Raw genomic sequence first — 27,482 nt, 5'->3', positions numbered from 1 at the left:
GGGACCAATTTTGTGGCTCATTGAAAAATTGAAGCTGTCAGATAATGTACAACAAATTTTTATTTTTATCTTAATAAAATCTTGCCAATGATCGTTTCAATGGTAAACAACATTTTTGGAATTCATAAATTTTCTAAATATTTTGTAAACAGGGAATATTGCATGTCGATATCAAACCAGGATGAATGTCGCAAACTTTTTAGATTCAAGAATCACATTGATCCGGTAATGATCACCAGAAAATTTTAAAAAAAATCAAAATACCAAAATAGAAATCAGAATAAAAAATTTACAACTTAGAACCTAATTACCCAAATTTAAAAATCCAGAATCAAATAATCCTAAATAGAAATCAGAATCAGAAAATTCAGAACTAAGAACCTAATTATTCTAAATCAAAAATTCAGAACCAAATAAACCCTAAATAGAAATCATAATCAGAAAATTCAGAACTCTAAACCTAATTACCCTAAATCAGAAATCTAGAATCAAATCAATCACGGTGAGGAGTGAAGAGGAGAAGCAGCAATAAAGCATGTGTGAGTAGTGTTCTATGACTTACCCAGTTACCCGACGGCGAAGAGGTGACTACAAGCAAAGGCGTGACGAACAGAGAAGAGGTGACGACTGGCGAAGATGCGAAGACGGTGAAGATAACGGACTCCCTGCTGCGGTGTGCGTGATGTATCATGACCTGACCGACGTCCACTCCACAGTGCGTGAGAGGTGGCGGTGACGGACTGAGGGGTGGGAGGTAGTGCCGTAGCGGTGAAAGACTAAGAGGGCGAGAGGTGGCAGTCAGTGGCGGTCGGTGGTGGTGATGGTGCGATCGTGCGTGGTTCAGAGAGGGCGAGAGGCTGAGGTTTGAAGGTGGTGAAGAGTTCAGAGACTAGGTTGAAGATTGTGAATTGCAAGTGTGACGGCTAGGGTTTTCACTTTCCTTCATATGATATATATATATATAAAGGGTATTCTAGTCTTTTTACATAAACAGGGTTTAAACGGGTCTCCACGGGGCGAGGACATCTATCCCCGCCCCTGCCCCATTTAATATACAAGGCCCCGTTCTCCGTCCCTGGGGGTACAAAATTGTCCCCATATCTGCCCCGTGACGGGTAAATCCCCGCGGGTACCCGCCCCGCTGGGGATTTTTGCCATCCCTAACTTTGCTTGTGTGTCTCATGCTGTTAGGGTATCTTTAAGATACATTAGGCATGAATGTCTATGAGTGCTCATTTTGGGAATGTTCGTGCTTAACTTGAGATATTAAGATTGATCACCTTAACGTTGATTGTTTGGTACAGATAAGACCTCAATGACTGTAAATAGGCATAGTTTAATCGAGCTCCGAATGACGAATCGGTGTAAGACACAGCTATCTTCACAGCTGTTATGATCTCCATGGCTATGACTATGTGAGATTTGGGTTCTATAAGGAACGGACCGATCTCTTCATCAGGATGGCTTGAAGGAAATAGATCGCTTGAAGATGGATTCTTGCATGTGGCTGAAATTTTGAGAGCAAAATTTTTCTTTTAGGAGGGTAGAATGTAATAACCCAGTTTTCGAGTACATGAGATCTTTTCTAAAGACACGGAGTTCTCTGGAAGATCAGTGAAGGGAACACCTCCACTGTGTCATCAAGCATCTCAATCCTCATTGTCATTATGTCATCTTTAAGCTAGAACCTCTTTTGCAGCAAGCTTGATAATGCAATCACGAAGAACCTAGTTTTTGAACCATATTGGTTAGGAGTTTTGATTCTGGTTTCTGTAAATAGTCTCAGTTTCTAATATGATCATGACGTACCAGAAATTGGGTCATTACACATCTCGTTTACATTGTAAACGAGATAGCAGAAGACAAATTTTTAGGTTCTATAAAAGGATGTGTAATCCTTGGTGTTCTCCACACACATTTCATATTCTTTTTCTGTCTCGTTTTTCTGCCCAAAACAAGGAATCAATGGCCGGTAACCGTCCTTACATAGTTGTGCTTGTTTATCCCAACTGTCGTATGAAAAATGGCAACAACGGGGTGACCTTTGAGTGTGAGGATCCGGTATTATTTTGCACTCAGCGTGTGAATACGTTGTCGGATTTGAAGAGTTTGATATTGAGCAAGTTCGGTGGTACAGAGGTGAGGGAGATCGGAAGGATGGGGTATAGGTTGTTGGCACCCATGGGCTACGGAGTCTTCCGGTTTCGACTATTCCGACTTCAAGGGGACGAACATGTGCGATTGATGTTCGACATCCATAGGAGGATCATGATGGAGCAAGTAATGGAGCTTTCCACCGCGATGGGACATAGTGGTTGCGGTGGTTCCATACACTCGCCCTATGTACAGGACGACCGACCTCTCGCACCACCGCCCATTCATGTCGCCATTTAAGTGGATGAGGCAGAGGATGGCGAGAAAGGGTAAGAAATGGTCAAAAGAGGGGAGAAAGAGGTTGACAAGGTCAAATGGGGACCCGAAATGAAGTTGTAAACGACTTATACTTATAGGCGCGGACAGGTTTTATCTTGTTTACAGTGTAAACGAGATGACATTTCGATAACCACATGTCATGCTAATGTGTCTTATCTCATTTACACTGTAAATGAGATATGTGAAATATCATCTCGTTTACACGGTAAACGAGATGAGATTGATGAATTTAAAACGATAAAATTTTTAAATTATTTATATTGGTAATTACTATATTTATTTTATTTATTAAAATAAAAAATCTTGTGTGTACATTATTAAAAAAAATATTTTCGATTTTTCAAAAAAAAAATCCATACGGTTCGAATTAAAGACTCTTATCTTATTATTAAATATATGAGAGTTATATGAGATTCGTCATATCTACGTTATTAGAATAAGATTCCTTTAACAAGAGTGTTACAACAAAAACATCTAATTTTAACACGAACACATCCAAAATTAAATCAAAACACATTCAAATCACACTAAAATTTCACATCTACAATTAATTAGACATCATAAAATACATACAAAATTAAAAACTAACACATCCAAATTAATAATGACATTAAAAAGACCTTAATCATATGTAACACACTTTTTCTTCAATCTGTCTGCTTATAACAGGCCAAACTTTTTTTTTATCTAAAGTAATTAAGGAACACTGCTCAGCAATAAAGTATGATGATGAATCATTCAAGATTGAACGAGGGTTTGGATATTCACTGGATTAGTGAATCCTGGAGTTGTAGCACTATATGTTTGGAATGCAATTAAGGTGTTAACCGCTTGTGTTGGATGGAATTTATCGGAGAAGATATACCTATTCCTGTTGCGCGCTGCCGATGGAACAACTGCGGGTCGAGAAGGAGTTGCGCGTCGAGAAGTTCTTCGCGGTGAAAGAGCTCGTCGCCGAGGGAGCTGCCCGCACGGTAGAAGACGACTAGGCTGATGTGCAGCTTTGTTTAAAATGTGTTAATAATTAAAAGGTATAAGATTTATTTAGGAATTGTAAAATTAAAATTTGAATTTGAATTTGGATTTTATTTAATTTATTTTTTTATGTGTATTTAAATTGAGATGTGTTAAAACTGAAATGGAAATTTTGAAATTAAAATTTGATAGTAATCAATGACTAAGAGAAGAGGGATTGAATCATGACTTTTTTTTTCACTTTACTTGTAACTTTATTTTTTGTTGAGAAAATACAAGAGATATTTTGGTTTTGTTTCTTGAAGTGGTACGAGCCAGAATAGAGAAGAGAGTAGAAAAAGACACCTAGATATATGCTAGTGCGGCTATCCAGTGCAATATAGCCTACATTCAGTCTCTATCACAACAATTGATGGAATTTCACTATCTTTTCAATAGATTACAATCATCAATTCTTCCTAGAATCTACCTCAATTCTATCTGGGACAAGTTCAGATTGTAACACAACCTTAACTTAACTAAGACTCACCCTAACTTTCAACATCAAAGTGCTAATCCAACTTGTAAGGAAATACTCTTAGGATTATAACACAAAACAAAAATACTAACAAAGAATTTCTAATATAACTTAGACTTTTTCTCCAAATTTAACTCTCTGTCTTTTACCTCATTGGATTTTTTCTTACAAACCTCATTATGTTTTTCTTTTTCCAACAAAACTAAGACATACTAAACTAAGAAAAAGATTTACAAAATAAAAACCATGAAGGAGAAGAATATACATCTCAGTAAGTTATAGGAACACAAACGTTGTTCTCTCACTCCTTGCTCCAATCATTGGTTGTTCACTCCTATTATAGAGGAGTGAAATTTTCAAGACTTGAAACATTGCTTCAGCACATGTTGGTTTTTCTTCTCTCAATACACAGATGCAGCAATGGCATTCATAGAGGAGAGAGAGAGAGAGTAGAAGCAGTGACATGCAATCTTACTTTCAGTCTTTTCTTTCAACCTTTTTCTTCATACATCTTGAATTTGAGTCGTGCGTTCTTACTTTGGCCCCAAGTTTATTTCTTGACCATAGATTTCAAGTAGAGCACCATTGACTTCACTTTCTCCATAGTTTTCAAAACGGTGCTTGTACAGAGTTGATTTCTTCACGGTTTCTTGATGAAGCACAAATGAGAAAATCACCTTTTTGTGATTCTCTTTTCCGAAGAAATCTTTCTTCTTGTTGTAGCCCATTTTCCTTTCTCTTCTTGCTTGAATTTGGAAATAAAACTTTTTGTTCTACCCTTTGTCGTAACTTCAGAACTTTTTCATTCTTTCTTTTTATTACAGAGTGATGTGATATGAAAGAAAAAGAAAAGAGAGAAGAGAGAATTTTTGGTTCGGTGGATGTGAAAAGGTTCAAATGAAATTGAAATTGAGTTACCTAGTTAGTAACTATGATGAATGAATGGATTTAAGTGTGGACCACCGTTTAGATTTAGGTTATGGATATGAGCTTGTTTATGTTCTTGGACTTATTTTCTTTTTTTGATCTCTGAAACATTCATTTTATTTCTGATGAAAATTTTTGTGATGGCTTTTGTTTAAGGTGAACCAATACTTGGGTTTTATGAGTTTGTTTGTGTGAGTGGATTAGATGTTGTATGCCTTGTAAGAATCTTGGGTTAATTGTTTCCTTCCCTTCACTTGGCTTAAAAGACTTGTTTTGTTTGTGATAGAAGAATTTTTTTTTTTGTCTATGGATTAGACAACCCCCAATCCTAGGTTACGCAACACACCCACTCACACACACATTACTACTACTAACATAGGTTCTATATTTCTCATTGAGGATTCGAATCTTGGTGCAGCTCCAGCAAGGCAGGTGAAGATTATGTGTGCATATGGACTTGAAGGTTCGCTTCTCAGTTTCAATTCAATTTAATTTCAGCACACTAAACAAAACAAATCACACAAATAATTGGCTAATGACTCAATAATATTTAGTCATCATTTTAAACATAGTTTAGATTTCTAAATTCAACAAAAATTTTAATTTTAATTTTATTTAGTTTATTTTTTGGATGTATATTTAATTTAAAAAATATTAAATTTAATTGAATGTATTTATTTTAATTTTTTTAAATTAATATAATAAAAAATTAAATAAAAAAATATTTTTTAAAAGGTATGTAGTTGAACTGATTAAGTAATTAACGAGAGGATCCATTCCTTTATACCTCTATTCATATTCTTGGTTTAACCGAGAAAGCCGAAAAGGAAAGGATCTGTGTTAGTTCGAGAATGTTATATTGCACAATACATATTGATTGTTTGTAACTAATTTTATAGTATTATATTATATATTCTATTTAGATGCATTGACTCAACAAGAGTCAAACGAAGAGTATATATGTAAGAGTAAGGTAGTTCTTGTCGTTATAAATGTATTAAAGAGATACGTTTCTTTTTCCACCTTTTCAGTATTGTCTCTGCTTTGACCCAATACTCTTCGAGGATTGAAGAAGAATCAGAACAAAAATAAACAAATTCTTCGTTCACACAGAAGTTACAATGTTCTTCAAATATTTTAGAAAGTTTGAGGGAAGACATTGCATAGAGTTAAGAGAGGGCTCAAAAACTTCACACGTGTGTAAAATGCATACATTTGTATCAAATATTTTAGAAAAAATAGAAAACAACATGCATTCATACAACAAATTAAAGAACAAAGAATCAAAAGAGACTACAATCCCCTCAAGTATGCAGACAAATTTCATCTATAAATGACCTCTTTAAGTGTAAAGAAACAACTACCAAATACACAATCAATGCCACAGGATTTGGCCAATGTGAAAAATTTAAGTGCCAAAGAGGATGATACAAGTGTTTGTTAACGTAGATTTTAGAGTTGTACTATTAGCATTTACTAAGAATGAATGCACAAAGAAATCTACCAACTCATCTACTTGGAAGTTTGGAGCCTGGCCACACATAAAAATTTTGATAAAACTGAGAAAAAGAAATGACATGTTTGTTAAAAAGCTAAAAGCTGGAATGAAGAATAAAATCTAGTTATTATAAGACACCTCCTTCTGGTAGATTTCATTTCCTTTCCCTATCAGCTGCAAGTGGGATCCCTGCATATTCTGCTACAAAGACTGCTCTTTTTTTTTTTTAATTATTGCTTAAATATTTACATCGATAAGCACAGAATTTGGAGATGGTAAGAATAATATTTATATATAAGTTTGTATAGATTGAGTTTAGGAAATAGAGAGAGCCACACCAAATTAGAAACCGACAAGCAAGTCCCTGCTGGCAAAAGATTCCCTCCTCCTTCACTACTATTCATTCACTAATCACTAACTCATTATTCATTCACTCGTTCACTTCCTCATCCCTCCTTTCTTTTCTTTCGTTTCTTTACCCTTTCTTCTTCCTATTCTTCTTCTGCTCACAATTATATTATATGGTATGGGCTGTGCGAGTTCCAAGGTGGAGGATCTGCCGGCGGTCGCCTTGTGCCGGGATCGATGCACCTTCCTCGACGAAGCTATACACCAGAGGTATGCACTCGCGGCGGCGCACATGGCGTACATCAACTCCCTCAAGGGAATCGGTCACTCTCTCCACCTCTTTATTCAGCAAGACAGGGAATTAGCGGCAGGAGGTGGCGCCGCCTCTCCTCCGCCTTCCCCTCCGGCGAAGGCTCACCTAGCGAAGCATGCTTCTCCTCCGTCTTCTCCGCCTCACTCCGATTCCGGCTCCCACCTCCACTTCCACTCCGACGAAGAAGACGACGACGACGAAAACCCTCACGCTCTCCACGACCACGATTCGTCCGGTCACTCTTCCCCTCTCCACGTGGATCTCCCGCCATTCGAGGAGGGAGATCATGAGCTTCCTCCATGGATGGGGATGGGGATGGGGATGGGAAGGATGCAGATGAATTTCATGAAGAAGCAACCAACGCCTTCAATTGTGTACCAACAGAGGCCAATCAATCACGAAACCGTATACGTAGGTGAATCCTCTTCTTCGTATCCGTATCCGTATCCGTATTCTTCTTCTTCTTCTTCGTATCAACCCTATCCTCAGCCCTACGATCCATATGGTGCTCCTCCACCCTCTGCCTATGATGGATCTTATCCGCCACAACACCGCCCACCGCCTTCTGCCGCCAAGCCGCCGCCGCCACCACCTTCCCCTCCAAGAGCTTCCCCGTGGGATTTTCTCAACTTCTTCGACGGCGACGGCGATGAAAAGTACTATCCTCAGACACAGTACACTCCCAGCCGCGACTCCAGGGAGGTTCGAGAGGAGGAGGGAATCCCCGATTTGGAAGATGAAGATTACCAGCACGAGGTCGTCAAGGAAGTCCACGGCGATCACAAGCTCGTCGACACTCCTGCTTCTGCATCTGCTTCCGCCGCCGCCAACCACCATGATCACCACCAACCCGCCAAGGCTGACGCCACCGACAGCGAAAGCGACGGAGGATTGGAGTATGATGTCCACGTCGTTGATAAGAAAGTGGTTGACGAGGATGACAGGCCGAAGGACCGGGGCGGCGGCGGCGCCGGTGCTGCTGCTTTCCGAGGCCGGCCGGGTTCCCGCAGCGCCTTTGAGGTTGCCAAAGAGATTGAGGTTCTCTTCCAAAGGGCTTCTGACTCCGGTGCCGAAATCGCCAAGATGCTTGAAGTTGGCAAGCTTCCCTATAACCGAAAGCATGGAGCTGCTTATCAAGGTTTCATTTTTCATCCTCAAAATTGTTTATTTCTTCTGAATTTTCATACTAGTAACAAGTGTTTCCTGCTTTAATCTAAGTAGTATAATTGAAATTCATATGCAGCTTCCTCCAAGATGTTACAAGTAGTTACTCCCTCTTTGTCAATGGTGTCTTCGCAACCTTCTACATCTGCATCCACCGCCGCTGATAACTTGGATATTGATGTTGATCTAGTAACCAGATCCCGCAATCTTTCCTCTACCTTGCAGAAGCTTTACCTCTGGGAGAAGAAACTCTATGCTGAAGTTAAGGTTTGTTGGTTTCACTCTGGTTATCTCAAATATCTGCCATGTTTTGTTCTATGTGTAGGCAATATAATTCTATTCAAAGTTTCACACTCTGATTAATTTGTTGCGAGTCTCATCTGAGTCACTAGTACTGAGAATTTGGGAGCTGATATTTTTTTATGCTTTGAATGTTGTCTTGTCATCCAGTATTTTTGATATGTTTCCAGTTTCCATAGTGTGTTATTCAATGTTTGTGTTTGCATGTTTGCAGGCAGAGGAAAAGATGCGGGTCGTGCACGATAAGAAGTGCCGCAAGCTGAAGCGTTTGGATGAAAGGGGTGCTGATTTTAATAAAGTTGATGCCACTCGAGCTATGATTAGGAGTCTGTCCACAAAAATAAGAATGGCGATTCAAGTTGTTGATAAGATTTCCATGACAATAAATAAGATAAGGGATGAAGAGCTGTGGCCCCAATTGAAGGAATTAATTCAAGGGTATGTGAAATATGTCTCTCAATTCCTGCCTCACACACCCTATATCTGAAATGCTCTATGTCTATGACGATGATCCATTAATAGAGCTAAATGATTTCAAATGCATGAACCATTTTCTGGTACTTTTTGCTTGCAACTGTTTGGATATGCCTCTGGAAACTGAATTATGTGCTTGATCTAATAAAACATCATAGTATGGTTTAACAAATTGGTGCAGCTCTTATAAGAGCTTTGCCATCAAATTTGTTTGTTGCTCCCTAACCACCAAGCATAACGTAAATGGTAAAATACACATTCCATGATTTATTTTTCTCCATATTTGTTCTTTTCTACTCCTGATTGAACTGATGCGATTATCTTGTAACTTATATGACTTATCGGACATGATGTTGTGACCCGTGCCTTTGTTTATTCTTCAAAGGTTTATCTCTTAAATTGATCTGAAATGCAGTTCGTGACTTCCTTGGTACCCAGAATGAATGTGTACAAAAAATCCAACAGTTTTAAAACTTTTGATTTTTGTTTGCAACCTTTAGTGAATTTGTGATATTTATAACATGCTTGTTTTCAGGATGATGAGAATGTGGAAATCCATGCTTGAATGTCATCATAGTCAGTGCGAAGCAATTCGAGAAGCGAGAATACTGGGTTCGGTTGGATCTAGGAAGAAGAGTGGTGACAGTCATCTTCTAGCAACCAAGCAGCTTGAGCAAGAGCTTATCAATTGGACTTTCCAATTCTCTAGCTGGATAAGTGCCCAGAAAGGTTATGTGCGAGCATTGAATAATTGGCTGATGAAATGTCTACTATACGAACCAGAAGAAACACCTGATGGCATAGTTCCCTTTTCCCCCGGTAGAATTGGTGCCCCCCCAATTTTTGTTATATGCAACCGGTGGTCCCAAGCTATGGATCGAATATCCGAAAAGGAAGTTGTTGATTCCATGCATGTATTTACCATGAGTGTGCTTCAGATATGGGAACAAGACAAGTTAGAAATGCATCGGCAGATGGCAGAGAACAAGGATCTGGAGAGAAAAGTTAGAAATATAGACAAAGATGACCAGAAGATACAGAAGCAAATCCAGGCACTAGAGCGGAAAATCGCGCTGCCATCAGGGGAAGGCAAGGGTCTCTCGGTTTCCGAAAATATCCTATACCAGAGCGATAAAAGCAGCAGTCTACAGGCTAGCCTGCAGCGCATTTTTGAAGCCATGGAAAGATTTACGGACGAATCTGTTAAAGCTTATGAGGAGTTGGTAAGCACAGATTGAAAATAACTCGAGTATCATGGCGATTTTGATGGATTCTTGGAACTATATCTTCCATGTTTTCCAAGAATATGCATAATGCCAACAGGGAACATGCATAGCACAGCACAGGATTGAATTGATTATTAAGGCCAGGGCAGGCCCAGGAACCAAGTGAAAGTTTTCTCATTGCAATCATGAACATAGCTAGCTGGAAGTGACGTAAGTCACTGAATGGTATGCATGGGTTATTATTATTAGTAGTAGTAGTATTAGTTGCTGTATAAAATTATGTTATAAAATATTCGTTATTGGAGTTGGAAACCTGTGTACAGAAGAGATTATCCATTGAGGCTAAGCAGGGCTTAATGAAAAAGCATTTTGATGAATAAAATATGTCTTTGACTTTACTGTGTTAGAGTGAGGGAGAGAGGTGAAGATAAAGCCGTGCGAATAGTATAGAACAGAGAATTTGTATTGTTAATTGTTTAATGTGAAGAGAATGATTAAGGTAGCAAAATTTGCGGCTAATCCAAATCCAATCTTGTCACTTGTAAGTTGTAACTGCCGCTGTTGCATTTTACCTGTACTGCATTTCGTTTATTTTACAACAATCCTAGTTTAATAATTACTGAGAATATTCCGATGACAATATTATATTCCTTTTTACTGCTAGTAGTAGATAGCAGAAGATAAAATGACAATACGCCACCTTCTACTTTTAGAAACAATCGGTTTCGTGTGAACTTTGCGCAGAGACTATATCTATGACCATTTGACCATCCAACCTAACATTATGTCTATCTGTATGAAGCTTCCTAACCACCATGTTTTCAAATAAGAAGAAAATGAATCTAAGTGCTTTATATGAATTTTCTATTACTGGAATAAAATATTCTAAATTTATGATAATATTCTAAATGTATTTAATATTGTTTTAAAATATTTATCATATATAATATTAATCTACAATTTAATAGTCAGATAAAACTTATTTGATCCTAAGTTATATGTTTGATTCTCATCCCTCTCTCTGCCGCTTTTGATTGGAAAAAAATGCATCAATAAGTTGAAAATAAAAGAGATCATTAATTATTAATTAATATGATGGATTAATTGAATGTTGAAAACTATTTCACTATTACATGGCCTTGGCCTCATTGTTGGTTTTAGGAATAATGGGTACTTTGGTAGGTGGCCTCCTCTAAAGGGCACTAAATTCCAACTCGTGTATGGTGTCCCACTAAATGGACCACACGCGTATTATTGGAAACTTTCACATGCCTATTTTGAAAACTTTTTTGTGTACCATATTTACTATTTAGAAAAGCCAGTCATTAAGACTATAAATTTAATGGATCAAATGGTGAGTTGGTGACTAATGAGAAATAACCTTCTCTGTTCTGAAAATATTCTTATGTTCTATTAGCCGCCCTCTAATTGACCAATTGAATAAATTTCTACGTACAAATATTTTGTGCTTACAAGTTTTATAAGTTTGAAAAAAACGAAATCTTTAAATGTATTGTTTATGTTATGTGTATCTTTAACAAATTTTTAAATCAATCTAAACTAATTAACGCGTGAATATATAACTTCCATTTTTTAAAAGATTTCATTTCTTTTTCGAATTTCTTGCCAAATTTTGTTCGATCTCCTTCGTACGTTTTTTCTTTGCCTTCGAACTTCTTCTGTTTTTTTTTTCGATTTTCATGGTTTCTGAAATCAAGCTTTGAAATTGTTTAAAGATAATTGAACTTCAGAAATACACCCAAACGATTACAAAAATACATCTAAAGGATTATAGAAATACACCCAAATGATTTAAGAAATACACCCAAAAGATCTAAAAAATACACCAAATATGAGAGAGAGACAGTATATTTCTTCTTGAAATCTTTTAATGTTTTGCTGGTTAAGGATAAAGCACAGCAGAGACAATCTAGAAAAAAAAAATTAGAAGAACAGTAAAACAGTACCTTAAATAATGTTTTTTCGTTTTTTCTAGTGATTTTTTATGGAGATTTGTATCTTTTCTTTTTGATTTCTTCTACTCTTCGCAGAATCGTAGTTCGTTTCGAATGTCGCTTGAATCTTGACAGTTTACATTTTGATTGAGGAAGAAGAGGAAGAGTACGGCATAATGACTGTGTTGTAAGGCGGTCAATTTAAAAGAGTAGTACAGGTGTTCTTTTCTTAGACTTGGGCTAACTTGTATAACTTATAAGACAAAAATACTTATATGTGTAACAGACCTCAAATTTCCATAGACATCAACTTTGCCCCCTCCGTTAAATGCGAAACATGGCTTCCACTATATTCTCCATTGAATAAGGTGAAAACTCAATCTACAATGGTAATAGTCAAATCAGTTCTTAAAATATAGCTCGTTATTTAAATTTATTTTTAAAAAATTTTATAATTAAATTAATTATTTAAATATTATAAATTAATTATTTTTATTTTTCAATCATTCAATTAATAGTTCAATAATTAATTTAGTATTATATTATATTAAAATTTAAGTTTATATAATTAAAAAATAAACTAAATTGATAAATTTTTATAAATATATTTATTTAGAGTCTAATAGAATAAATTAGGTATCATATATACTGTCTTTTAACATTTTATATCATTAATTATTAACAAAAACTATTAATTGAATGACAAAAAGACAAATAATTAATTTGTAATATTTAAAAAATTAATTTAATTAATAAAATTTTTTAATAACAAATTTAGAAAATAACTTATTTTTTAGGAACTAATTTGATCATTAACCCAAGTATTTCATTTCATGCCCTACACAAATTTACATTATTATCGCATCACCTTGATGATCTAAAGTAACTACTAATGATTATATATATCTTATGAAACGGAAAACCAAACCAGAAGTGCACTGCTATTATGCATAATATTACTCAATCATTCATATGTTATTGCAATACCTGTAATATAATATTCAGAAATAAATAGACATGAAAAAGTCGAAATCTCAAACATAAATATATAAGACACAAAAATCCTAAGCTTAACCTGGTGATCCATGCAATAATGCACTGTTATAAATTTGAAACTATGAGAGAGTAACATTTATCATGATTTGATATAATTAACTGAATGCATGATGCACCAAGTTCAACCTGGTTGGTGCTTCATAGCAATGTCACTAAAAGATACACATTCTTATTTTAATGGTGGAATAGAAAGGGGCAAAATTACTAAATTATGAGAGAAATTCTTATGTACTGCACCAGATAAATAATCACTGGCCATGCTGACATACTTCCTCATAAGGACTGAGCGAATTGGGAGGCCTGCAAGTCAAGCTCCTGTCTCATAACACAGTTCATAAACCACTCACTGCTGAAAGTCCGGATTCCTTTCTTTGCAGCCATCATTGCTTCTTCTGTATCTTCTTCGCATGTCACAAAGATTGTTGTTGATGTCTCATTTACTTTTTCCAGCCCATTGATAACCTAATGAACAAAATGAGTGGAAATTGATCACAACTTCACAAGTGAGGATAAGAAAACAGATTGCAACATGCTTTATAAAATTAATATAAAGAATGATTTTAGATCAAACCAGATTAGTAAACTTGTCGAAAAAACTTCCCCATTTTCAAAAACTAGGTTGACTAAATTATTCACTATAAATAGTAAATACTATGTCTTTTCTAGGAGGAGGAGGAGGGAGGGTGTTTTATTGTCATAACTCAGAAGAGTACCTCCAAAGGTAAGAAATATGATAGGCATAATATTTGCATTCGAATGTTTCATTATTCAAAAAAAGGCTTTAGGGTTTTAGCACTTTCAGCGTGTATAATTGATGGGAAATGAAGCATTGTTTAAGCGTTCTGAAATATAAATACTTACATTACCACCAGCAGACCTGACAATAGCAGATAGAGTGTCAGCAGGAGTTCGAACATGAGCTGCAATGCATACATTGTAGCCCTTAAACAAAGAATGGGGGCTAGCTTTTGCTCGGAAGATTGCACTTTTTAAATCAGATTTGTGCTTCAGCATGTACTCCTCATCATTCAGTATGTGAGGCAACTCATCTGCGTTTCATTTTTTGGTGAGATGACTCAAATGAGTGTGTAAGCTGTCATGAATAATTACTAAGTATAATCATAGACAAGATAAAATTGCCCAGCTTACCGACGAATCTGCCTTCACGAAAGCTTTGCTTTAACCAACTTGATGAGAGCACCCAAGCCCTGTATAGTTTATCAATATTCTGTTACTAATTATAAAATATAAATAATCAACATAATCAATGCAGAGTAGGGCATCTTAACAGATGCAGAACTCATAGGAAATTAGGAATCAAACTTCAAAATGTTATTTTCTTCTCCCCTGGCAAGGTCCAAAAGCCCCAAATACAAAAGATCACAATTCTAGCACTGAGTTTTTCACAATTTGGCTATGACAGTGAATGACAGAATGAAGATCCTCTAACTCAGTGTTCCCTACATTGAGAATCTACAATGTGAAATGCCAGATAAAAGAAACGCAACATGTATAAATGAATTTTTTGTTCCAGTTGCAGTATGATATAATTGTTCTCTTCCCAATGATATCATGAACCGAAGGAGTTTAGCATTTCTCCAAAGTAAGGTATAATGTTAATTGTTGGATAATCTCTTGGTTAGCATAGTTGAACCTATAACATAACCCCAAAAAAAAAGGATTTGTTTTTGAAAGCAACTATTATTTTCAGAAAAAAAAAAAAAAAAAAGAGCTTTCTTCAAATATCCACAATCCTACTTTGGTAACGAGCACACTAGATCGTTTCGAGATGTATAAAACTGAGATTTGGTGGCCACAGATATTCGGATATTCAACTGCACGATATGAGAGGAATATTATTCACCCGAACATATATTGCCGAGAACTAGTATTTCAAGTTCCAACTACAATAAAATTTCAGTATGAAGCTAGGCATGTTTCTTAGGATTACAAATTTGAACCTACCCAGAACAGAGAGCAGTGCAGAAATTCATAGTTTTCCTCACTTTTCCTGTGACAACATGTGTTACCATGCTTCCATCATACGCAACAGTTCCACCAAGGTCTTCAATAACCTATATGTGAAACAAATCTTTAATGGCTGCTATGTTCCAAAAAGAAACATGACTCATTTGATAACCATTAATAGGGTAAAAAATTACAATGATCTTTAAATTGCCAGACGTCTCAATACTTAAAATCAATAATATTATATAGAGGAATGCTATAGGATCATCAGAATTTATTGTTTTTGACCATCAGTTAGCCATCAATGTTTAAAAGTATGAGATAAAATATGTTGTTGGATTACTAGACTAAAAGAACTAGAGTAAAAAAATTGAGCTGATGACTAAGTGATGGCCAAAAACAATAAATTTTAATGGGCCCCTAACATTTCTCAATTATATATTCAAAAGGATCAAATTAAGTCTCTGTATAAATGAACACATAAATCAACCACAAATGCCAGCAATCTCCTCACTAGTATGTAATTATAAATTGCTCTGGTGAAGTGGTGAAACAAACATACCTTTGAAAGCTGTGTTCTCTTAGTATCATCTGCAATATTCATTAACATAATTCTAAAGGATTGTTTAGTTGACGGCAGTTCCTTGTCGTTGGGTGCTTCTAATTGTACATGATCCTCCATATATTTCTCAGAAACTTCTGCACTCAGAGGATCAACGCGAGGGACTTCTTGAAAACAAGGATTGGGCCTATTAGCCTCTGATGTAAAACCGTCGCTAGAATCTGATCGACAGTCAGCCAACTGGCTTCCCTTCACCCTTTTAGATTTCAATGAGGATATAGAGGATTCCCAGCCCCTTTTTGCACCTTTTGGAAAAAGATGACAAAGCTTCATGTTATCATCAATTTCATCCTGTGAATTTTCTGCAGCAGTAGCATTTCTGTCCTCATATGCTCTGACAAAAGGAAAAATGTCACTGCGGCCATGTTCGAGATTGTGACTGTCAAGCCCTGTTCATATTGTGAAAGATATAAATGCAGCAAGAAATGAATTAGACATTATGATAAAAAGATTCTTTAGTTTCATTTTGATTTCCAAAACTAATGTGTGAGAGATAGATAGATCAATGTATTACCACACAGTTTGCCATATTCTCTTGACGATCCAGCTTTCATCAAACCTTCAGCTTGACTTTTATCTTTACTTTCTAGGATATGGGTTGAATGATTAGACAGGTTCAAATCAATGTGCAGCAATCCTGAACATTTCAGCTGCTCATTTTCAGCAATGGCAGGTGTCAAGGAATGATGACAGAGAGGTGAAGGAAGACAGTGCATAGAGTCAGCTGCATCAGCTGAGAATTCTGTCCTTAGATGGCAAGCCATGAGAGTTGAACCACCAGGAAAGCATAATGCTTTGCGAATACTAGCTTTTACAGGAAACCTGCGGGCTTTACCTTTGGCATCAACCTGTGCTATTGATATAAAACCCTGAATTTGCAGTCAGAAAGAGATAACTTAGAACATCAGAACCATAGAAGTATCTTTTGCAGGAGGAAAGAAAAATTGTAGTTCTAATGAAATATGAAGACAAATGTTCTTGACGTTATTGAGCAGTAATCTTATAACATGACATACCTCATCACACGTATTAATTCTTTTCACTAAAACGCATAAGTATGTAGCTAAAAGAAAAATGAAAACATAATTCTCACAATGATAGTTGTGTTTGTATGTATCAAATATTCTAGACAAGGAGTGAAACAAGATGCATTCATACAAGAAAGAAAAAATAGCCGAAAGAGGCTACACAATCTTCTCAAGACAAATTTCATCTATAAATTACCTGTTTAAGCCAAAATCCTTCTGATTCTTTGTCTCCCCAGCAGAAAATGGAACGAACACCAATATTTTGAAGTCTCTTCTGTAGCTCCAGAAACAACAGACGGCCAAAACCCTACAGGATATAAACTAGTAATTAACAGAGAATATGATTGTGGTCAAGACACACATAAATGTAAAGAGAAACAGCCAACTACAATATGCCCTAAGACTTCACCAAGAGGCACTCTGAGGCATCAATGTGAAAAAGATGATCATATTGGTTTTGATTATGTACATTCTAAAGTTGTACTACTCACATTTATGGAGAATGAATTCACAAAGGTATCCACCATCAATTTAACTTCATTAAAAGTCAGAAAAGACGGAAAAATCACACTTGGAAGTTTGCAATCAAAGAAATGCCCAGAATATTTTCGATGCACACACACACAAAAGTTCTTAAAACTGACAAGAAATCACATGTTGCTTAAAAAGCAAAAAGCTGGAATTAAGAATGAAATCTAGATATTAGAACAGACCTTCCGTTGGTAGATTTCCCTCACAGCTGTAAGTGGGATCTCTGCATATTCTGTATCTGCAGGGATGATTTGATATGTAATAGCAGCTATAACCTGTAAATGACATAAAATATATCAATAATATGCTACACTATTGCCATACAAATATTTTTTTTTAAGATTACATTCAACTAATTTCCATCAATAAGCACAGCTTTTTAGGAGATGGTAAGAATTTTATTTTTTGTTCTTTCTATGTCCTGATGATTGCTAGGTCTTTTTCATTAGAAAGCCCAATCTACTAAAAGAACCAAAACACTCCACAAATGGTTACTGAATACATTCTTTAGTCCTGTACTTCAATACAATTATATGCCAAACAGTCTTGGATAAAAACGACGTTTTTTCACTTTAGGAAACAGACTCAGGCTTTGCAGAACTTATAATAATGCAAAATATGACCAGAAGCATTGTCCTTCAACCTTTAGGATAGTGGAACACAATTTACTTATTTCAGTTTAAAGTAGTTTCATACATTGAAATGATAGTATTGTTACTCATGATGATTCTCTACTTACAGCCATGTATCAAACTTACCTTTCCGGAATCTTCAACAGAACTGGAATTAAGAAGTAGTGTTCGATATTTCCTGCATGAACAAGCAAGCAAGAATAAAAGAACCTATCATACATAACTCTCAACTAGGCACAGTACACATGAACACTAAGCTACACTTTTACATGGTAAAAATTTGTTCCCAAAACCAAAAGCTCCCATTATTTCAATACATGACAGAAACAAAAGCAATAACTATCATGGAAAGCACATTATAGAAGTAAGAACCCATTACCCATTGGTCACACATCTTTCAAGAAATTTTGATTGCTTTCCAGTATTAGCAGCATAATTCATTCCTGGTAGCTCTGCCTTGTACATCTCTAGAACTTCCTGCAAACCCATTTCTAGAGATATATAGAGTCATTATAGAAGAGTGAGGAGTACACACAGAGCAACAATGAAAAGGGTGTTACCTGAAGGTAGGATTTGCTTATCCCAGCATCATCTTTAGGACTAACAAGCATGAACTCATGTTCTATACAGTAAAAAACCAAATAAGACACACTAACAAGCTCTTCTCTTTTCCGCCAGGACAAAAACAAAAAAGAATGCTCAAATGACTTAAATTCGCGTCATGCTATTACAGTAATTGCAGTTATGCATTTTCCCATAATAATTTCCACAAATTCGTATTGTATCCACATGCAAAAAATTAACATCACAATCACATGGAAACATAAACCACTTACCTCTATCATCGGAATTTAAATCCCCAGTAGCATTTCCATTGTTCGCATACTCTTCTTGTGCCACTGTTTATAGGGGCAGAAAAATGGCAAAATTAAATAAATAATGAATAAATAGCAAAATCGCATCAAACCGAAAAATAAATGAATAAACACCTGATACTATTATCTTCCCGTTTCTCGGGAGAGAGATTACGGTGCTGTTTGATTCGGATTTGCATGTGAAGTTTTTGGCCTCAACAGTGATCTCGCAGTTACCTGTGAAAAAAATGAGAATGTAACGTGGTTATAGATGGAGCATCCAAAATGAGAATCAAAGAGGTTGTGGTTCTTCACCGATGGAGATTGGAGACAAAGGTTTTGGTTTTGGTTCTGGAGCCCCAGGTTTTTGTTTTCGCGCCATTTTTTATTTCAAGTCTTCGTTTTGGTTTCAAGTTTTTGACCAAACGCTCTATATATAGTCAAATCGTGGTGGCATTTTGGTCATCATATGTAATTTTTTTTTGTCATTGTCCGGGCCGCATAACCTAGGCCCGAAAGAGATACATCTGCAAACATTGGTGAGCAGTTTCACTTTCACTCCGTCTTCCCAGCTCCATGGCCTTCAATGATGGTTTCATACCTCACCTTGTACTTGCATTTACCCCTGCAGTTGCCGGAGAAGCTTGAGCCACGTTTTTTTGCTCTTTTTCATTAATTGGCCGAAGCCCAAACTGGGCCCAACATTTTTGCTCCTCTTCTTCTTCATATCGTTATAGATAAGGTTCTGAAAACCGGTTCGAACCGATTGAACCGTAAACCGTGAAGAAATACGGCTCGGACAAACAGAAAAACCGGAGATTTCAAAACCGGAGTTGAACCGGTGAACCGGCCGGTTTTTTGAATGCATATCGAAACGTTGCCGTTTCAATCTCTCTCGGTAACTCCGTAGTCCATCACTCCATCCTGATGCCCAGATCAAGCCTCCAGTAGCCAGTTAGCCCTAACTCCATCCTCCCAATCTCATCGAGCTCACCTCCGTCCCTCACCTCCGTTCAGCACTTCAGCCACCGCCTCTTGCCGCCGCCGTCGCGACAGGGCTCGCTCCCTTCCCCTCCATCGCGCAGCAGCCATTGCAAGCTTCCTCCCCTTCCATCGCGCAGCCACCGTGGGAACGTCGAAGCCTCCGTCGCGCAGCCACGCCGCCGCCGTCCCTAGCTCTGTTGGTCACTCGGTTCGAAGGTGCTCCACCACTGCTCCTTGTCTTGGTCACTCGGTGTCTCTGTCTCCCTCTTGCATGCTCTGTTGAAGGCGTCTTCGAGCATCCAGGTAATTTTTTGAACTGTGAACTGAAGGCGTCTTGGTCACTCCGCTCCTTGTCTCTGTCCCTCGTTACAATGATTGTTTGATTGAATAACTGTTGCATGTCTCTGTCTCCCTAATGAGTATGATTGAATAATTGTTTGAATCTATGAAGCTCTGTGAACTGAAGTCTGAAGTCTGATATACTGATAATCTGATATAGTGATACTGAACTGTGAAGTGTGAAGTCTGTGAAGCTCTGTAAACTGAACTGTGAACTTTGTTTAATAATTGTTGTTTACTGAATTGATTTTTCTTTTACTGAACTGAATTTTGTTGTTTGTTGAATAATTGTGAATAATTTTGAATAATTTTGGATGTTGTTTGTTGAGAACTTGAGATTATTGGGTTGGAGTGGATTGTTGTGATATTGTTGAGAGCTTGAGATTATACTTTTATGCTTCTAGCTTCTAGGTTTTTTCAAACAATAATTGTTGAATAATCTGTAAACTTGTTATGGTTTGAATAATTGTTAATTATTATATGAGTTTTGCTGCTGTTATTGGTTGAATAATTGTTGAATTTTGCTGTTGTTATTGGTTGAATTTTGCTGCTGTCATTGGTTGAACTTTGCTGCTGTTATTATTCAGATCAGACTCTTATGCATAGAGATAGAGTGTGGAGCTAACAAGTGAAGCTATAGAGTTTTTGAATGGTACCTTTCGATTGTTGGATACAATAAAGTATGTAACAACATTTTTTATCCACTCCAATATGCACCTCCATTTAGTTAGCTTCCATGCTCATTTTAATTTATACTTTCTATTCTTTGATGTTTCAAAACTTGACACTTTCTAGGATCGATCCCTATACCCTGCAGAAGTTGATAAGCTTTTTAATACTGCTCCAGAGAGGTGAACATTCCCTTTATTTGTCCCTTTTTCTTTTCTTGAATAAATAATCATATTAATCTGCACTTTTTTTTTTTTTTTTTTTTTGGGGGGGGGGGGGTATATTAATCTGCATAGTTAAGTTACTCTTGTGACATTGAGGAAGTAGACTTGAATTGTTTGATGGCCTCTAATAGCTCGAGCTATTGATTAAGTATTAACAGTAGAGCTTTTAGACAGTTTTTAGGTCCAACACTCAATAACAATTAGATTTTGTGTAGTTAATATGATATATTAGGCTTATCATATATTGTATTTAATTTGTTAGGACGAAAAGACAAAAAAGAAAGCAAAAGGTACAATACGAAAGTATTTTAATGAGATCATAATATTCTGATTTATGTAGTGCTTTTAATTTAGATAATATTTTAACGATTATATTAGACTATATTTATGTTTTAGTGTGTTTATTTATTTTTTATTTATTATTTTATTATAAAACGGTTTTTCGGTTTAGCTACGGTCGAACCGGTTGAATCTATAAACCAGTAAACTAATAGCTAAAGCGGTTTGATGATTGGTTCGGTTTTCAGAACCTTAGTTATAATCCTTTCCTCCTTCTTCGTTCCCTCTGCTGCAGAACTTGAACCAGTGTTCCTCTCTGCTTCGCTTCATGCATTGGAAGCCATGGCGATATTCTTCTCTACAATTGTATCTCTTAATTTTCCTGCGTGCAAGTTTTCCTTCCTCAACAACGTACCTGATCAACCACTCAAGAGTTTGCGTCATTTCATAGGTAAGAACCTAGAATCCCACTTCATGTTGCTTTAGTTTCTCGCTCTTCGCTTTTTGATGCCCATTTGGCTGAAGCGTAGTTATACTTTACTGGAGTGTAGATAATTCTGTTCATACTAGAAAAGTTCCTTGCTTTATTGCTTTTGCGGTAGACGGAAGCTCCACTGTTCAAACAGAGAAAAGAAACACGCCAAGGAAAAAGGGTAGGAACCCGTTTTTGAGTGAGGGGAGAGATGAGGATGAGAGTCGTGGACCAATTTGCCCTGGTTGTGGGGTCTTCATGCAAGATGAGGACCCTAACCTTCCTGGGTACTATCAACAAAGGAAGGTGAAAATGGAAGATGAACTATTAGATGAGGATGATGATGTGTTTGATGATATTAATAGAGTAAAAGAAGAAGAAAATGATGATGATGATGTGGGGTCTCTGGATGGCATTGAAAATGAACTTGGAGGAGGTATTGAGGTATTACCGGATGATTTCAATTGGGATTCTGACGAGTGGGAAGCTAAGTTGTTGGGTGAAGAGGATGATGAGGCTGATTTAAACGGCTTTGCGCCTGCGGGGGTTGGGTATGGTAACATCACTGAGGAGGTCCTGGAGAGGAAGAGGAAGAAGAAGGTATCGAAAGCTGAGAAGAAGAAGTTGGCTAGGGAGGCCCAAAAGGTGAAGGAAGAGGTTACCGTGTGCGCTAGGTGTCATTCCTTGAGGAATTATGGCCAGGTGAAAAACCAGACTGCTGAGAATTTGATACCCGATTTTGATTTCGATAGGTTGATTTCCACTAGGTTGATGAACCCTTCTGGCAATGGCAGTGCTACTGTTGTTGTTATGGTTGTGGATTGTGTTGATTTTGATGGTTCTTTCCCTAGGACGGCAGCAAAATCGTTGTTTAAGGCATTGGAAAGAATCCAGGATGACTCGAAGAAGGGTAAGAAACTGCCAAAGCTAGTTCTTGTGGCTACAAAGGTTGATCTCCTTCCATCAGAGGTTTCCCCTGCAAGGTTAGATAGATGGGTTAGACACCGAGCAAGTGCTGCAGGAGCACCTAAACTAAGTGCAGTTTATCTTGTAAGTTCTCGAAAGGATTTAGGTGTAAGGAATCTGTTGTCCTTCATAAAGGACTTGGCAGGTCCTCGTGGGAATGTGTGGGTGATTGGGTCTCAGAATGCGGGGAAGTCTACTCTAATCAATGCATTTTCAAAGAAACACGGAGCTAAAGCTACAAAGCTCACAGAAGCTCCGATTCCTGGGACAACACTTGGGATCTTGAGAATTGGAGGAATTTTGTCCGCTAAGACTAAGATGTTTGACACTCCAGGGCTCCTGCATCCCTATTTAATGTCGATGAGACTGAACAGAGAAGAGCAAAAGATGGTTGAGATACGGAAGGAACTTCGACCTCGATCATATAGAATCAAGGCAAGTTATTAATGGCTTATTGCTATTGCTGCTCTCTAAGTTATCTTTAACTTATTTTTATTGCATAGATTATATGTATACTTTATGCACGTTGTTTATCCGTTAAAGGCTATCAGAAATGGACAATAGTTTGATTTTTTTCCCCCTGCTCCATGGAAACTCCAGTTAATAAATCGAGATAGCAATTTCTTTGGTATCAATATGTAAATTTGGAAATGGAGATGTGGTTTAGAATCTTACATACTGGTTTTTAACTTACAGGTAGGGCAGGCAGTGCACATTGGTGGCTTGACAAGAATTGACCTTATTGAAGCCTCTGTTGAAACAATATATGTGACCGTTTGGGCATCACCAAATGTTTCTCTTCACATGGGAAAAGTAGAAAATGCTGAAGAGGTTTGGAGAAATCATGTTGGTGTCAGGTTGCAGGTAAACCCTTTCTTTTCTTTTCTTTTTTCTTTTCACAAATCTAAGCATGCCTATATAACTAATTTTAGTGTTAAGGTCTAAAACTGCAGTTTACCTGAGCTTCAAATATGTTTTTCATTTCATTAATTGCTCTTTCATGTCAACTTTCAGTTTACCTTTTTAAATTATAAGGGAAAGCCGGAGGCATTTTGACTTCGATTGTCAAAGAAATGTACTCTATAATGCGAAAACATTCCTTTGGTTGGAACGGGATGAAAAGCTACCATATTCTTTGTAGTGTGGAACCGGGCCTGGGTAATGGAACTTGATAGGTGGAAACAATAATCAATTAGTTGGAAGAGGATTAGTTAGAAAAGAGAGTGTTAGAGATGAATTAGGCACTGATCTGAAAACTTAAAGGGACTGATCTGAAAAATTTAAAAATTTTTAAGAACTTTTATGTGCTTATTAAATAATGATAGCTTATTTGTCTAAATTTTTTAGCAAAACCTGACAGGTGACTAATTTGACTAACAACATAGTGGAGATTGATTTGGTAATTAAAATTTATTGGGGCTAAAGTGTCCGACTAAGAATTAGACTTATTTGGGGTATTACTCAATATAATCTATTTTTCCTTCCTTGAGATACATGATGTCTAAGTTTCCTCTAACTTCATTTCTTTTTGCATTTTATTTCAGCCTCCCATTGGCAGTGAACACGCTGCCGAATTAGGCACGTGGCAAGAAATGGAAATTAAGGTGTCTGGAACTAGTTGGGAGGTCAACAACGTTGATGTAGCCATAGCTGGCTTAGGTTGGTACTCTCTCTGTCTCAAAGGTGAAGCAACCATGAAACTGTGGACCTTTGATGGTGTTGAAGTAACCTTGAGAGAGCCATTGGTCCTTGACCGGGCCCGGTCCCTCGAAAAACCTGGTTTTTGGTTACCAAGAGCCATCTCTGATGCTATTGGCAACCAAACCAAACTTGAAGCTCAAAAAAGAGAAAAACTTGACGACCAAGATACAGATTTTGTGGGGGCAGGTGCAGAGCTATCAGCTTGAGCAGAACATTTTAATTGTTTTGCAAGAGTGCTTTCAGTTGAAAATAGAAGTGTAACTGAACTTGACGTGTTGCAGAGGCAATAGCATGTTTTCAGCAATAGAGATAAATGCAACGCTTCTTGTTTAAGTGTCACATTCGTGGATTATGTAGTTTTGTTAGATGAGTCGTTGTACATGAATAGTGATGATATCTGCATTTTTGTGAGGTATTACTTCAAATTTTGTGCAATAGAGAACAGAGAATGAGCTTAGTAATGTCTATGTTTATTCTTGGCCAATTGATGTAAACTGAATTGAAAAAATATTATTATAAGTTATTCTTATATACAAAATTACAAATTTTGTTGAGTTAGGCATTCAACAACTTGCATCCCTGTACATCACTATCACCTATTAATATATTTTTGAATCAATATATATTTTCGCTGAATAGTTGTGTGAGTCTAGAGTTCTAAGAATATCGCAAAGAATCAAAGTGACAGATTAATACAAAGAGAGTAAGAGTACATAATCTTGAGAAGACAAACCCTGACAGAAGAAAAAAATCTTTTTTGTCATTTTTGTAATTTTAACACTTGTAACATCTCTTACAAGTTACAACATCAGTACACGACATATTTTCACTTTTTTTTTTGTTACCTTTCTTTCTTCCTTCCCTGTTTACAAGAGAGAGGAGAAAAAGTCGGAACCTTGGCTATACAAGAGTTACTGGAAAGTTAAAAGCTAGAGATAAACATCAAGGGGTACACTAGCTAAATGACCGCAAGCTAATTAAGGCCATGGCATTCAGCCTGTTTGCTTAGTTACGTTTACAAGCTTCATCTCTGGCTCTTGCAATTTATGCTTTACTCTTCTGTTCCACAAATGTCTTGTGTCCAGTTTCTTCTGCAATCATTAACAACTCCGTTAAGTGAATGAAAATTCATACATGAAATGAAGACAACACTTTAAATATACCCACATAATAAAATTAGATCCCAACAAATTTTGATAAGAGTCCTCAATCCTACTACCAATCTTTTTGGTACTTCTTTATATCAATATATATATCTAAATATAAAAATTGTAACCAAACATATTGATCCAAATAATACAGGGCTCTTTTTCAGCTATTTTAAATTGTTTGATTGAGATAATCCTAACGTATTCTTTACCTTCAGATAATCGAATGAACTCTTCAAGCTGAGCTTCCATCACGGAAAGATCTTCACCGGCATCAAGATCAAATATATCAGGCAGCAAATCAACAACATCATTGCCATCTTGATCAAATCCATCATCCTCAGCAGCATAGAAGCCCCCTTCAACCTGTTGCTGGCTTAGCCAGTACTCATGGTACCACGTCAGTGTTGTCACCAGCTGCCACCACTCCGGCGAGAAATCCTCCACCTGCCGGAAGGCGGCTGGAATATAAAGAGGGGCATTCGGGTTCAGTGTTGATCTTCCTCCAGAGACTAATGCCATCTTGATCTGATTTTTGTTCCTTTTTTATTTTTCACTCCAATTCTAGTTAGAATTATCTGCGGCACAAATCATCAGCCGTGTTAAAAGTGAATCAACAATGATATATCACAATCAGAAAATTCAAACACAAACTTCCAAGTACCAAGAATAAACATGAAGGTTTCATCTTCTACAGCCCATAGCTACAAATAATTGCTCGCCAGATATCATAATACCGTAAGCATATAAGTCATGATTCATCATTTACGTGAAAAATTCGTGTCTATTTTCAAATTTGTTATGTCATCGTATGGTAATTTTAATTTAGTCCACTATGAATAAGACTAAAAAATAAATTAAAAAAAAAACTTCAGATCTCAGATCAAAATTCAAAACCATCTCCTTTGACTCCTTTAAAGTAAAAATCGGTCAAATGGCTCCATCGAAAAACTTTCTATATCCAAATGAAAAAGCGCTGACTCGTGAAAATTGTGGATCCTTTGAATTCAAAGACGGATGGACCAAAATCCTTTAGTTTCCAAGCACGAATCGACGAAATGGTCCCACAAAATCGTCAATCTCAACCCGATCACTCAAAATTTTCCATTATTTTCCTTCAATTTCCTCACAACCAAACACCAAAAGCAAACATACAAGCCAAAAAGGAAAAACGAAATTCTCAATTCACGATAACAATTCCTTCGAACGGCATACAGATCGGGTAGAGAGAATTAGGAACAAGCAATTACCTCTCCAGCTACGAGAAATTGGTTACCGACGACGACGATTGACAGACAAGTTGACGCGTCAAGAAAATCGCAAATCCGCAGTATTTATAAAGAGAGAAATCCGAGCCTGTCTTGGTTCGGGTACGGAGTGGGTCCCACCGTTTAGGTTCGGCGAAAGCACCGTGTTAGTGTTGCGTCTTGGTTCGGACGCAACGGTGAGAGAGAGACAGAGAGAGGGGGTGGTCAACGGTCAACGGTGCCGCGTAATGGTGTTGGCTATTGTTGACCCCTTGATCTCTTATATAATGCTTGTTTTCGTTATCCTAACCATTTTCCTCGTTTTTGTTGTTTTTTTTTTTCTATGGTTCTTGTTATTTAATTGTGGATAATACAGTTTTTTTTTTTTGCCTCAGCCATAGAAAATTTTGGGTTTTGTTAAGGGAATAAATTATGGGAAATCTACTAAGTAGTAGTAGTATTCTAGAAAAAAAAATATTGTTGTCGATCTATAATAATAGTATAATACACATAACATTGGCTAAATTAGAGCGATAAATAACCGCTTAAGGGGTTAATTATTAGCACAAAACGAGGGTGACAACTCAAGGTGGATGAAATGGTATTTTCATATGATGTCATATGGTAATACA

At 36.8% G+C, this 27,482-nt stretch overlaps 4 protein-coding genes across 8 annotated transcripts; 2 read left to right on the top strand and 2 right to left on the bottom strand.

Moving 5' to 3' along the window:
• The first annotated feature begins 6,507 nt into the window (after nucleotides 1-6,507).
• LOC112695979 (uncharacterized) lies at nucleotides 6,508-10,573 on the top strand. The gene is made up of 4 exons (XM_025748528.3): nucleotides 6,508-8,149; nucleotides 8,255-8,442; nucleotides 8,690-8,913; nucleotides 9,485-10,573. The coding sequence occupies exons 1-4, from the start codon at nucleotides 6,877-6,879 to the stop codon at nucleotides 10,185-10,187; spliced, it is 2,388 nt and encodes a 795-aa protein (XP_025604313.1). The 5' UTR covers nucleotides 6,508-6,876; the 3' UTR covers nucleotides 10,188-10,573.
• A 2,487-nt stretch (nucleotides 10,574-13,060) lies between these two features.
• LOC112695980 (uncharacterized) lies at nucleotides 13,061-19,412 on the bottom strand. 2 transcript variants are annotated; one of them, XM_025748529.3, is made up of 14 exons: nucleotides 19,137-19,412; nucleotides 18,957-19,058; nucleotides 18,804-18,866; nucleotides 18,528-18,589; nucleotides 18,347-18,444; nucleotides 18,094-18,145; nucleotides 17,518-17,610; nucleotides 17,001-17,111; nucleotides 16,291-16,645; nucleotides 15,717-16,165; nucleotides 15,152-15,261; nucleotides 14,336-14,394; nucleotides 14,048-14,235; nucleotides 13,061-13,648 (listed from the first exon to the last, which is right to left on the bottom strand). In XM_025748529.3, exons 1-14 carry the CDS (start codon nucleotides 19,201-19,203, stop codon nucleotides 13,460-13,462), a joined length of 1,998 nt encoding a protein of 665 aa, XP_025604314.1. In that variant the 5' UTR covers nucleotides 19,204-19,412; the 3' UTR covers nucleotides 13,061-13,459. The 2 variants fall into 2 exon arrangements, with proteins under 2 accessions (XP_025604314.1, XP_025604315.1); XM_025748530.2 differs by lacking the exons at nucleotides 18,957-19,058; nucleotides 19,137-19,412 and having other exon boundaries at nucleotides 18,347-18,458; nucleotides 18,804-18,861.
• On the top strand, nucleotides 19,286-25,009 carry LOC112695981 (GTP-binding protein BRASSINAZOLE INSENSITIVE PALE GREEN 2, chloroplastic). Of its 3 annotated transcripts, none has more exons than XM_025748531.3 (7): nucleotides 19,286-20,108; nucleotides 20,732-20,824; nucleotides 20,940-20,995; nucleotides 21,612-21,767; nucleotides 21,868-23,189; nucleotides 23,451-23,618; nucleotides 24,299-25,009. In XM_025748531.3, exons 4-7 carry the CDS (start codon nucleotides 21,659-21,661, stop codon nucleotides 24,659-24,661), a joined length of 1,962 nt encoding a protein of 653 aa, XP_025604316.1. In that variant the 5' UTR covers nucleotides 19,286-20,108; nucleotides 20,732-20,824; nucleotides 20,940-20,995; nucleotides 21,612-21,658; the 3' UTR covers nucleotides 24,662-25,009. The 3 variants fall into 3 exon arrangements, with proteins under 3 accessions (XP_025604316.1, XP_025604317.1, XP_025604318.1); XM_025748532.3 differs by having other exon boundaries at nucleotides 19,719-20,108; nucleotides 20,737-20,824; XM_025748533.3 differs by lacking the exon at nucleotides 20,732-20,824 and having other exon boundaries at nucleotides 19,751-20,108.
• Nucleotides 25,010-25,190: 181 nt separating this feature from the next.
• On the bottom strand, nucleotides 25,191-27,269 carry LOC112695982 (protein EARLY RESPONSIVE TO DEHYDRATION 15). Of its 2 annotated transcripts, none has more exons than XM_025748535.2 (3): nucleotides 26,854-27,269; nucleotides 25,816-26,181; nucleotides 25,191-25,546 (listed from the first exon to the last, which is right to left on the bottom strand). In XM_025748535.2, the coding sequence occupies exons 2-3, from the start codon at nucleotides 26,123-26,125 to the stop codon at nucleotides 25,500-25,502; spliced, it is 357 nt and encodes a 118-aa protein (XP_025604320.1). In that variant the 5' UTR covers nucleotides 26,126-26,181; nucleotides 26,854-27,269; the 3' UTR covers nucleotides 25,191-25,499. The 2 variants fall into 2 exon arrangements, with proteins under 2 accessions (XP_025604320.1, XP_072054091.1); XM_072197990.1 differs by having other exon boundaries at nucleotides 25,191-25,543; nucleotides 26,854-27,101.
• Nucleotides 27,270-27,482: the final 213 nt, after the last annotated feature.

Source organism: Arachis hypogaea, chromosome 6 (genome assembly GCF_003086295.3).
Source record: "Arachis hypogaea cultivar Tifrunner chromosome 6, arahy.Tifrunner.gnm2.J5K5, whole genome shotgun sequence".
NCBI lineage: Eukaryota > Viridiplantae > Streptophyta > Magnoliopsida > Fabales > Fabaceae > Arachis > Arachis hypogaea.
The sequence above is the reverse complement of the archived record's forward strand: the minus strand, read 5'-3'. Positions and strand labels throughout refer to the sequence as shown.

Excerpts from the sequence above, each read along its gene's own strand:
- LOC112695979 (XM_025748528.3), top strand. The coding sequence starts at position 6,877 with ATGGGCTGTGCGAGTTCCAAGGTGGAGGATCTGCCGGCGGTCGCCTTG. Across the intron at positions 8,443-8,689 it reads AACTCTATGCTGAAGTTAAG|GCAGAGGAAAAGATGCGGGT; the intron begins GTTTGTTGGTTT and ends GCATGTTTGCAG. Across the intron at positions 8,914-9,484 it reads TTGAAGGAATTAATTCAAGG|GATGATGAGAATGTGGAAAT; the intron begins GTATGTGAAATA and ends GCTTGTTTTCAG.
- LOC112695980 (XM_025748529.3), bottom strand. The coding sequence starts at position 19,203 with ATGGCGCGAAAACAAAAACCTGGGGCTCCAGAACCAAAACCAAAACCT. Across the intron at positions 19,059-19,136 it reads TTTGTCTCCAATCTCCATCG|GTAACTGCGAGATCACTGTT; the intron begins GTGAAGAACCAC and ends TTTTTTTCACAG. Across the intron at positions 13,649-14,047 it reads TCAGGTCTGCTGGTGGTAAT|GTTATCAATGGGCTGGAAAA; the intron begins GTAAGTATTTAT and ends TTTGTTCATTAG.
- LOC112695981 (XM_025748531.3), top strand. The coding sequence starts at position 21,659 with ATGGCGATATTCTTCTCTACAATTGTATCTCTTAATTTTCCTGCGTGC. Across the intron at positions 23,190-23,450 it reads CTCGATCATATAGAATCAAG|GTAGGGCAGGCAGTGCACAT; the intron begins GCAAGTTATTAA and ends TTTAACTTACAG. Across the intron at positions 23,619-24,298 it reads ATGTTGGTGTCAGGTTGCAG|CCTCCCATTGGCAGTGAACA; the intron begins GTAAACCCTTTC and ends ATTTTATTTCAG.
- LOC112695982 (XM_025748535.2), bottom strand. The coding sequence starts at position 26,125 with ATGGCATTAGTCTCTGGAGGAAGATCAACACTGAACCCGAATGCCCCT. Across the intron at positions 25,547-25,815 it reads GTTCATTCGATTATCTGAAG|AAGAAACTGGACACAAGACA; the intron begins GTAAAGAATACG and ends TAATGATTGCAG.